Source organism: Rhagoletis zephyria, unplaced genomic scaffold, assembly GCF_001687245.7.
Source record: "Rhagoletis zephyria isolate East Lansing unplaced genomic scaffold, Rhagoletis_zephyria_1.1 Rzeph_scaffold_05341, whole genome shotgun sequence".
Classification (NCBI taxonomy): Eukaryota; Metazoa; Arthropoda; class Insecta; order Diptera; family Tephritidae; genus Rhagoletis; species Rhagoletis zephyria.
The window spans coordinates 1-12,232 of NW_016162424.1; the positions used below are offsets into that span (position 1 = coordinate 1).

Sequence of the window (12,232 nt, forward strand, 5' to 3'; positions counted from 1 at the left end):
TTTATATAGCCACCACCAACCCAAGTTGCTGTGCAGAAGGAAGGAAGAAACATAATAGCAATATCAGTAATTGTTTCATCACACGGCAGCTAGGCATCCATTAGGCATCAACCCAATTTTAATTAACCGTAAGCTCTTGAACGTCACCCACTCCACTCACCGGTCATTGTGAATATGCCAACAAAAAGGCCAATGGAACGTCCTGCTAGCATCACCTCCTCTTCGGAATCATTGCCGGCCGCCTTCTTACGTCCCGCCCATATGCCAACGATTAGGATTAGCAGATAGAAGAGCACAATGCTCACAACACCAGCGATGTTAATCATTTTTGCAGTAGGTTGCGGTTCCTTGAAACGTGTACAATCACAAAATTATTATATCAATCGGAATGTTTTAATTTAGTTGGAGTATTGATCTCTTGTATGACTGCGAATTGACCTTGTCCGAGCTCAAGTCCGCTTTTGTTTTATTTAGCTGCCATTGCGTTTGACATGGCTGAAAAGGAAGCTAATTGAAAAGAAATTATGAAAGTGCAAAATAGCAATGCATATATGTACAATATTTTAGAATAACATAAAATAATATATAATATATATAATTGGTAGAATGTATTATATATTTATTGAGAAAACAGACGAAATTTCGAATTTGAGGACGTTCTGTTTTTTCTTAGATCCCGCCCGTAGTGCAAATTCTGTGCGATTATGTAACTTGCTTCTGCTAAACTATCATATAACTCAATATTATCTATTCTTCTACAGAAATGACAAGAATCTTATCCTTTCTCGCTATCCCACCTCTTTATTTTAGTAAGCCAGCAAAAAAAATAAGGTAATTGCTTCTTGTGTTATAAATGAACATTTCTTGACTAGTTCAGGGATATTTCAAGACCATTTCGGGACTAGTTCGGGACCGTTTCCGGGCCGGTTCAGGAGCATTTTGGGATAAGTACACGACTATTTGAGAAGAATTTTTGGTCTGGTTCTAAAGGATACGCTGCAGACCCACTTAGGAGCTAGCTGGGAATAATCTCAAATTGCTGCCCACTGGCGGAAGTCAAAGGGAATAAGACAATCAATGAGATGCATAACTCTTTCCAGGAGGAACTCCGAAAGACACCTGGAACTTAGAACTCTTATTGGCTACCTGACAGCACACTGCAACCGTTTGAATTAAATGAGTCTTTCTATAGAGAATGACTGTAGGTTTTGCGGGCTGGTGAAGGAAACCCCGGAGTACATTCTATGTGCCTGTACAAGAAGCATGAATCGTAGATTGATTCACCTTGAAGAATGGTTGTCTTCACCATCTAAACTTGGGAACATGACATCATTCAAAGTGCTGAGCTTTTTAAATAGCCGAAGTTTGGAGGGATTACAATTAGGATTTAGCACAATACGTATATTTTCTTAGGTCGCAGCGCGGGTATCTCCGACGTAATAATAATAATATCGTCACTATACACGAATAAAGACGCTCGGGCGTTTTGACGGCGAAAAAGGACGCGTGAAATAAATTTGAGAAAAGCTAATTCCATCTCTCTCTATATTGCCGATTTAAATATGGTCAGTGGTGTGGGGTAGGGGTGTTTTCTGCAAAGCATATCAAAATAGCACCCGCAGATCCGTCTATAGGGGAGGGGTCGGGGGCGTTTCCCTGCCCCTTTTTTGAGTTGGCTTCTTATCAAACAATGGCAAATAGTAATAAGATTACTAAAGAATCCCGATTTGTTTGCAGAGTGCTTTGGTCTTGATAGGCAACTGCTCAGAAACATCAACATTTTTTTTAGAATGTTTACCATGTTATTATCCATTTTAAGGCGTTTTCCATCGGTGCTGCTGAAATCTACATCAAAACCTACGAATGGTATCCAAATAATCCGCAACATTTTAGTACACGGCATGAGTGAATAAGGTACAGTCCTCTGCCAGTAGCACTGAAGAATGAAATAAAGACTATAAAAATGACAGACTTCCACCCAGCAGAAAATTCAGTAGATCTGCGAACTGGTCAGATGTTTTTTATAGAGCAACGGATTCGACAAAACCCGTTAGAGTCAAGCTAGAATGTAAACGTACTCCTCGATGTGGAATTTACAGACAAAGAAGAAATACTTAAAAAATATACATACAAACACAAATAAAAATAAATTAAATATACAAAATTTAAGAAATGAAAAGAAGTAAAAAATAAGTCCATATATAGCCCTGCAGCCTCCACGTGGTGGATTCTGGATAATGTATTTGTCGTAGGCTAACTGCAGGCGTCACAGTAAAACTTTTAATTCGTTATAAATACACTGCGGTTGTTTACACCCCTATTCTAACAAAGTAACAAAACTCAGCGCATGATTATTGTGATTTCTACTGCGCTCGAAAATATGCCACAAAAATTAGATATTAAGTGCTAAGGAAATGCACGCAAATTTAAACATATTTTTTTGTAGCGGCATATTTGTCATAGCAGCATACTTTGAAGCGCAGTAGAAATCACAATAGTGATGCGCTGAGTTTTGTGAGTTTTGTTAGAATAGAGGGGTTATGCCGAAAGCGAAGCCTAAAAACATTGACCACTTAACTGCATATAAAAACTATAAGCAAAATGTGGAACGTTTTAGAAATCTATATACATTTTGTTTATAGTTATGTGGCACATATTTTTAAAAACTCTTTTTCATCAGGTATTATACAAATTAAGTTAAAATTGCATAAAAACTGAGCAATTGCTTTTTCTTAAAATTTCATACCGTTCACTTGAATTTATGTGAACAAATTGAGTAAAAGGTCTGAAATTTTAGGAATAAGCATTTGCTTAGGTTTTATGCATACGCCCCAATTTACTTGGTTAATCTCTATTTAGTAAAAATAGGTCGGGTGCCAAAAATTTTAAGAATTTTAAGTTTCATATAACTTCCCGTACGCTTAGGGGCCAGTACTTATAAAATTGAGATTACCTGAATTCGACAGATTAGCATTCTTTTGAAAAAATTAAGTTTATAAAGGTATGTATATAACCACCTTTACAAAGAGGCGGAATGTGAATCAATTTATTTGAATCCTGGGCCAAATGTTCATTTATTTATATGTAATTAGATAGTGTAGGCGATTCAATCAATTGCATAATTTTATTTCGGGTAATTTTCGACATTTATTCCCTTCCCCTTAGAAATGAAACCATCGATTGCGTTATATGTAACGAAACAAAGCGAGAATGTTCGAATGGTCAGGTTTCCCTAACTAAACTAAATACATTAATCACGCCTCACAAATCTTATCTCCGACAAAAGCTTCGGGATTTTACCTAAGGTGATTTTAGAAACGATTAGTTAAATCAAAAGTTGATTGCCTTCCCAACTTCATTGGAAGCGATTAGTTGAAAGGCCGTTCACACCAGGCGATTGTTACTTTCAATTAAAAATTTGTCTGTCAAATCGCCTTATGCGGAATCTTTCCTAATATATGCTTTAAAAAGCTTATTTTGCATATTTTTGGCAGTTTTGTTGATTTTTGCATATATTCGACTTGCTGACTTGCGTGCATATTTTTGCATATTTGGCAAGGTTTCATACATTTTCGGCGGAAAAGAAACGATAGATTCGTGAAACAAGGCGCATTGTTTTTTATAATCGTGCTACCACCTTGTACGAATTCGCTTTGATACAATGCAAGAATACATACATACATACATGAAGAATCCGAATAGATTTGGCGCTCATTAAGGCAAATTTGGTAGTTTGATAGTAGGTATAAGAAAGTTTCAAACAAAATATGGCTATTCGCGATTCGGTGTATAAGAGCTGACAAATTTATGCAATTGCAGAAATATGCCATGGATTGTGAGCGACCTTTATTAAACTGTCATGGCAAAGCTTTTGCAAAACAATTTTTGTGCATCAGCTTTGGTTTTGTTTATGAATGCAATGCATAGCATTTTTATGCTATGGATTTTCGGTATTGCAAATTTGCCAAGCCATGACAAATGCAAATGCGTGTATTTTGTTTGTGTATTGCAAATAATTTGCAATACAAATTTGCAATGCAATGATGCTAGGCCATTTGCACCGGATCGCGAATAGCCCTAATGTTTGACATTAAAAGACAGTTTGGAAATTTATGACAACTGTGAAAGAGCACTCAACTGGCAGTGAACACAAACACGTATATTAAAAAAAAAAAAAAAAAAACCTTTTAAGTATATTGGCCAGAGGCCCTGGCTATACGACATTTGCTTATACTAGAGATATATTATTTACTGGCTCCGCAACTAGAATGAAGATCTATCGAAGTACTCCCCAGCAGAATTAAGTTTATTTAAATTTTTTTCTCTTAATAAATAATAATAAAAAAAAATATCTACGGATGTGCAAAGGAGTTTTTGAATTTTTTAACGACCAGAGAAGATCATTTTTCAATTGACAATTTAAAAAAGATTGCAAAGATTTAATTTTAGGCGCTTTAAAAATGCACAACCAATTTAACAAATACAGACAAAACTTAGCGGCATAATTTTAGGCGCAAATCCATTGACAAACAGTCAAGGTTGATTATCTGTCAAGTGCATAGAATTGGGGGAAAACCTCATTGATTTAGCATATTTAAGAGCATATTTTGGTGATTTATCGAGCTTTTTATATTTGGCAGCCCTGCTGATTACGCATGAAATCTGTTACTTTTTCATGTTGTATACTTTTAGACACCACTGTATTCCATTTAGAGAATTTTCGTGACGAAAATTTAGCGTAGCGTTTGCGATATTCCCACTGCTGGTCAGAGATATATAAAAACATTCTAAAGCGGTCGCCCCAGCGCAAACAATAGCAAACCTTCGAGCCTGATTTTGCCATGAAAAAGCTTTTCATAAAAAAAAACTAAAAGCATCAGTGCGCAGAGGAGGCATAAAACTGCAGACGTCTCTCGACACCTAACACAAATTAAAGGAGAAACTCGGTCCAACTTCGCATTTTACTCTACCTACCGTTATATTCAAACAAACAAGTTTACAAGCATTTCCAATGCCATCCATAAAACGTATTCCAAATTTCAGCTGCAAACGTACAAAAAACGAGAGCGGAAAAGACACACGCATGCTCAAATAAATCGAGCCAATTCATTCACAAATACTTTTTACTGGAAATTTGGAGCGGCAAACAAACAAAAATAAAACTAAACACAGCACATACTCATTTCATTTCAAAAGCATACTTATAGGCAATGGAGCACGGCTGGAAAGTGACGACAGGAAGAGGTCGAACGAGGTGCGTGAATAGAGAGAGAAAAAGAGCACCAGAGATGTAGACACAGCTAAAGGAGGTAGCCAAACTTAAAAAAAAAACAAAGCGCACAGATGAGATACATACATATGCACGTAAGTAGAACTTCCTTCGTGTGCATTGTTTGCTTTTCTGATTAATGATTCAAAAGACTTGTACAGATAACAACTGACTCAAAAGAATTTGCGTTGTATTAAAAAAAAAACATTATGCAATACGAAAATCGGAATGCAATAAAATCCAAATCTGAAAAAACTGCGAACTTTGTATATGACTACTTAGGTATATATAAATACATATGTATGTACATATATAAGAAAATTTTACGTAAAATTTTTTACAGCTTAGTAAAAGTTACGAAACTTTCTTCAGTTTTGAAAGAATATGCTTATTTTTAATCTAGAAAATATGCACATATACACATACATACATAAATAAATTTTTACTTAATAACTGTTTCACACCTTTCGAGCTTAAACGCTTCAAATTTGTTCGATGTCTGCTACTTTGATTTTTAAAATTTGACGATTTTACTGGAGTTAAGACTGGACGTGAGACGTTTCAGCCACTTATATAACTACTGCTTTGTCGCTGGAGTTATGAATTTTTTGGATTAGTTATTTTTGTAAGTAAAAGCCGCGCACACGAAATTTTCTTTTATAGTAGACAGCAGCTATCGCCCCAGCGTAGGGACGTCTTTTGAGACGGACTATTTCGCGTTTTAAAATGTAGCCCGCACATGTGCTCGAACAATTCTCGATTCACGAAACGCTCGCATCAAAACGTTGGATATTCGTTCGTTCGTTTTCTATAAATCGAGTTGAAGTAAGTTTCAATTTTCGTCCGCGTTATATAATGTTCGTTTCAAGTTTAAGATTTTTTCTCGTTTCCACTAGTTTAGAGCTTGTGCGCGTATTAATTGCCAATAGAATAAATAGACGATCGCAAACCGAAAATCAACACCAACCATCTATTCGCACCACTGCATTTACACACACACACACTGCAAAATACACAGCCAAAAATATTTAACGCTCTTTTCAGTGTCCGCCACTTGGGTGACAACACTCATTGACAGGTAGGTGAGCAGTTGTGGGGATCAGGTAAGTACGCCTAAATGTATGCTTTGATTGGCGCTCGACTACTCTAACGGCTTTTGCTTAACATCCGTCTAATATGTAAGTGCACTGGCCCTCAACATGATGATTTTTTTTATAATTTTTGAGTATTTTACAAAATTTTTTTTTAATTAAGAATGAGCTCAGAACTGTATGTATTTTTTTATTTTTTATTTTATAGCAGTCATCACAAACCGGCGCTTAAGTCCGTGCGTACGTATCGGTGGCAAATTTGTAACTGATTGCCTACGCCTGGAAATTTCCTGTGACGGCATTTTATTGTACAATGCATTTTCTATGTGTACATTTGTGATAGACAGAGCCCCTGATTCATTTGTGGAAGTGGTCGAAATTTTTGAACGATTGGAATGTAGGGGAACATATGTAAACATATGTATGTACAGTAGCGTGGAAACGTTGGAAGTGTAACTAAATTTGTATAAAAAAACACATACATATGTATATATGTACACTGCCGGAACAAAGTATTGGCACAGCAAATTATTTGCAATATATGCAACAATTTTTTTTCTAATATTTTTCCCCCAATTTTGTATAAAAATATGGTTCATTCAACAACAAAAAACATAAAAATATAATTTCTAAACTTTGTGCAAAACTCGCGAAATTTTCTGCAAATTTTCATCAAATTTTTCAACTTTATAATCAGATTTTTTAGAATTTTTTTGAGTATGCAGTTTTGAGACCACTAAATTCTAGTAAATAAATGGTGTTTTGCATTTTTTCCATATAAAGAATTTTCGAAAAAACTTGTTTGTATGGAAGAGACTGCATGAAAAAAATATTGCCAAAAATCAACGGTCATTCCTAGCTACTTATAACTTGCACTTTATTATTATGAAATTGATTGGGCTACAAATCTGCATACTCAAAAAAATTCTAAAAAATCTGATTAAAAAGTTGAAAATTTTCATGAAAATTTTGCTGAATTTTCGCGAGCTTTGCACAAAATTTAGGAATTATGTTGTTATGATTTTTTTTTTGTAGAATGAACAAAATGTGAATGTGAAAAATTTCAACAACTCCCCAGGAAAAATGCCCAGTCCTTCTCAGTAGACTTGTATGTTTTGAATACTTTTTAGAGAATAAGCTGATTTACAAGCACTCCGTGCCAATGTTTTACAATTACAATTTGAATACAATAGGCCGTATGAATAAAACTTAACCAATTGGTTTTTCTTGAAATTTCAGACCTTGTACTGAATTTGTTCAAATAAACTTAAGTGGAAGGTATGAAATTTTGGAAAAAGCAATTGCTTAGTTTTTATGAGACAGCAAGTTGACCACGGTGGAGAGAATACACAAGGTTGCGCCGATGGCAATACCGCTAATCGGCTCTCAGTGAATTTGACAGAATCAGCTGTTTTGCTGACGTCACAGTCGAGTTGACAGCAGTAGTGATGTGCTGAGTCAATACTTTTAAGTATCCAATACTGTCGATACTCGGTATCGAAACACTTCGGTTTCGAATAAATGCGCACATAGGCCAAAAGTATGGAAAAAACAGTTCAGGGGAGACCCACCTTTCAAAATCCGAATGTAGGAGCCAATAGAGTTTTTAATACTGACTCAAATGAAATATGTATATATGTATGTCGTTTCGAGAAAATATTACAGAGAAACTCTTACTTGTTTGAAGCATTTTTGTTCCAGCTGAATCGGACGATATCATTTTTGTAGGCAGATTCTGTATCCAGTTAGCGACAGATTCTGTAACCAGTTAGCGACAATTTTCGAATCGGTATCGGTTTTGTTGACGTATGATATGAAATATGTTTATGACAACAAGTACGATATCACTAACTGTGATATGAATTTTTGCAGTGTTAAAAAATAGTTGGTTGTCGTTTCAAGTTCTCTAAACATTTATTTAAGCTTTTAAAGTTTGGCCGGTTGTTCAATGTCTGGTTATCACTACTTGCCGGTTAGACATCATTATCGACGATTTCGACATCATGCGTGTCATGCATGCATGTGATCGATAAAGCAGTCGTTGTATCTAACCGGAGCTTCTACCTCCGATTTGTTCTAATCAGACATTGAACAACCGGCCCTAAAACGGGTTCTCCCTTGAAATAAAAAAAAAATTGCACGCGAATTCAACAACGATATGAGAGATGTCATATCTCAATTTATGATCCGCTCTTTTTGGTTTGTGCCACTGATAATATGGCAGTACGCAACAATGATAGAATACCAGATTGCGCCAATCGAGCTGAGAACAACCGGGCGTGACGATTCTTGATTCTTGATGCATATACTATGTGATCGATAAAGCAGTCGTTTTATTTAACCAGAGCTTCTACCTTCGATTAGTACTAATCAGTCAATGAACAACCGACCCTAAGGGCCGGTTACTCAATGTCTGGTTAACACTAATCTACGGTTAAACATTTTATTGACGTCTTCGGCTCCATGCATACAACAGGGAGTCGGTAACATCGGTGGTTTGGCGGGAAATTTTGCCCCTTATTCTAATTACCTTAAACGAGCAATTTTTGTGTATATGTATATGTATACTTTTTACAGAAAATAACATGGCGCCGAAATTACAAACGTCAGCCAGAAAATTACTTTTTTCTTTTGCTCCATCTTGTCAGATCTTGTGTAGTTGGATCATGGGTTACAAGAGAGTACAGAATGCGAAAAAGGTTTAAAAATTGACATACACTTTAATTACCGGTTACAAAATTTATGTTACCAGCGCAGAATAGACCTGTTAAGGGGCCGTGTACATAAGACTTTCCTCGCTTTGCTTGACAGTTCGAACTTTGACAACAAAGCGTGAAGCGTAGAACGTATGCTGCAATAAACGCTTTGACAGCTTCTGCGTTCTCCTTTTCCTCCATATTTTATCTATGTAAAATATATAACAATACAATATGCATTAATAACAGCAATACGAATTCCTATTTACCTTATTTTTGTCATTAAATGCAAATGCAAGCGCACGCGAAAAGATAAATGCGGACAGCTGATTGCCAAGGCGCGCAAAAGTTGAGAGTTGCCCATGATTTTGCTTCGCTTTGTTTTCCTCGCATTCTATTTAGCAAGACTCATATAAAATCATGTATTGAACTTATCAGTCAAAACGAAATTATGAAGCAAAGCGAAGCAAAAGTCTTATGTAAACGGCCCTTAACAGTGTGAACAAAATCTACAACTATCGATAGTGCTAAGAAAAAGTCTATAGTAGCGTAATATGAAACCATCGATGCTATCGATAGTTCTCCATCACTATTATTCAAGGTAAATTGACAATCAGCTGTTAGTGGTAACATTTGCTATTCGATATGCTTATTGTTTTATTCACGAAACTTTTTTTAAAAATTGCTTTTGTTAAGTGCTTCAACAACAGAATAGTAAAATATCCTAAGTTATTTAACAAGAATAGCATACTATACTGGACCTTTAATAACATAATCAAAAAGTAATTAGATTCATAGGAAAGCGCTGAAATGGACGACTTTAAAATCCCGCAGTTGCCGCCACCGGCAGTTATTAAACAAAGCGGGGATTCAGAGCTGAAACCTGAGCATCCCAATAAAGTCGAAGAGTCAATAAAAACAGTTCAAATGCCGACCCCCAGCGGTTCAGCACCAGTTTGTCCTTACAAAGTTCCACCATGGTCACAGCCGCCTCCTGGTTCTATCAACTACAAATTTGAGATTTTAAAGTCAGGTCAAATTATAGATGAAATTAAGAACTTACAAACAAAGGCTGTGTGGAAGTTCGGTCGGTTAGCACCACCTGCCAATGATCTCGAACTAGCACATCCAACCATTTCCCGCTTTCATGCAATTCTACAATATCGACCGGGAAAACGAAGTACGCAAACCGGTGAAGAAAATTCAGATAAGCCTACAGATGATCCGCCAGAGGGCTGGTATATTTACGATCTAAATAGCACACATGGAACATTTTTGAACAAACAACGTATACCACCTCAGGTGTTTATACGAATACGTGTTGGTCACATGTTGCGACTGGGTGCTAGCACTCGTTCCTACATTCTGCATGGCCCGGCAGAAGATGAGGAACCGGAATCAGATTTAACCGTAACGGAATTGCGAGAGCAACACAGGCAAAAGCTACTTGAAACTGCAGCTGAAGCGGTACGGAAAGCCACAGAAGCAGAGGAACGTGAACGAAATGAAGGAATCAATTGGGGCATGGGGGAAGATGCAGATGAAGAAACTGATTTGTCTCACAATCCATTTGCTAGCACAAACAACGAAGAATTATTTCTGGATGATCCTAAGAAAACTCTACGAGGATATTTTGAGCGCGAAGGTCTACAATTAGAGTACAAGTGCGACGAAATGTCTGCAGGATCATTTGTTTGTCGCGTAGAATTACCAATAGGAGATGCATATGGCCGAGCCATAGTAGCTGAGGTGGTGCATAAAGGACGAAAAAAGGAGTGTGTAGTGCAATGTGCACTGGAAGCTTGTCGCATACTCGACCGACATGGCGTTTTGCGCCAAGCAAATCAAGGTAGAAAGCACTAATTGATTACATAACTAAATATTTAATTATTTAAACATTCAAATTTCAGAACCATTAAAAAAGAAGGTAAAATTACAATCCGATTCTGACGAAGACGACTTTCTGGACCGAACAGGAGATGTAGAAAGAAAGAAGCAACGCAAATCGCACCCTTCTACAAACAATGCACTAACATACGAAGATTTGGTAAGAAATAGCATCTATTCATTTTGGTTACAAATATTGAAGTCTTTTTACTCTTTTTTAGCTTAAAAAAGATTCGGAAATTGAGGAACAACTTCAGCGAGTGGAGTACGATATATCACGATATCAAGAAACCCAACGACGTCTAAAGGCATCCCAATCTAATAATACTGATGACTTAGATCACTTTATGGAAAACCTAAAGGATGACAACCTTCTAGATAAAACGGAAATACGCAAATTAAGGGTTCGTAGTCTGCCATGCATCTTTCATGATACTTCTTCTTAAATAAGTATATAGCATTCATTTTTACCTGTTTTTTTTCCTTCAGTTGGAGCAACAACGACTCATTGGTGAAAAACAAAAAATCCAACGGTTAATAAAAATTGCGAAACCAATAGATTTGTTATTCGAAAAGTCAACGGAAAAGAAAAATTCAACGAAAATTAGACAGCTGCCAATGATTGGTAAGCGCAATCAGTTTAGCAAATTCAAAATAGCCCCGATGGTCAAAACAAACCAAATCAAGGAAAAAGTAACCCATACAGACTTAGCCTCCGATGAGGAAGAAATAGAGGATGATGAAGAACATTTAACATCGATTCCAAAAAAATCCTCTATTTCTGTAGATGAAAGTGAAAGTAAAACAAAACCAGAAAATAGGGCTGAAGATTATGTTGAAACATCCCCCAACTCCAAGGAGAGTACAAAAAAGGTATACGGGCCTGCTGTGGTACCGCGTGAATTGTTAGACGGCGATGGTCTAGTTACTCCAGCAGAAGACTCCCTAAAGCCACAAGGTGCCATGCAGTCAACGGAAAGTACCTGCGGTATTGCGGACACTGAAGCGGAGAGTGCGAAAAAAAAGCGAAGGCAACGGCAACGACAACGACAAAAACGGCTAGAAAGTGATATAGACGAGCTGGAGGAACACGAATCCAGTGATAAGTATGCGAAGTGGGTACCACCACCCAATCAAAGTGGTGATGGATACACAGAATTGAATGAAAAATATGGATACTAAACCACGATTATCTGATTGTATAACATTTACAAAATATATTACTTTTCGCAATTCCCCTCATGTTACGCTAAAAGAAAAATTATCAAATACGTATTTAAATACGTATA

At 36.5% G+C, this 12,232-nt stretch overlaps 2 protein-coding genes across 2 annotated transcripts; one reads left to right on the forward strand and one right to left on the reverse strand.

Moving 5' to 3' along the window:
• Positions 1-10: 10 nt before the first annotated feature.
• Positions 11-6,144, reverse strand: LOC108371965 (high-affinity choline transporter 1-like; the record flags this gene model as incomplete). Its single annotated transcript, XM_017627583.1, has 3 exons — positions 5,734-6,144; positions 161-507; positions 11-28 (listed from the first exon to the last, which is right to left on the reverse strand). Coding segments are annotated over exons 2-3 (184 nt in total), but the record flags the coding sequence as incomplete, so codon positions are not given.
• A 3,131-nt stretch (positions 6,145-9,275) lies between these two features.
• Positions 9,276-12,210, forward strand: LOC108371967 (kanadaptin). Its single transcript, XM_017627585.1, has 4 exons — positions 9,276-10,905; positions 10,967-11,103; positions 11,165-11,347; positions 11,433-12,210. Exons 1-4 carry the CDS (start codon positions 9,867-9,869, stop codon positions 12,123-12,125), a joined length of 2,052 nt encoding a protein of 683 aa, XP_017483074.1. The 5' UTR covers positions 9,276-9,866; the 3' UTR covers positions 12,126-12,210.
• The last annotated feature ends 22 nt before the right edge of the window (positions 12,211-12,232 follow it).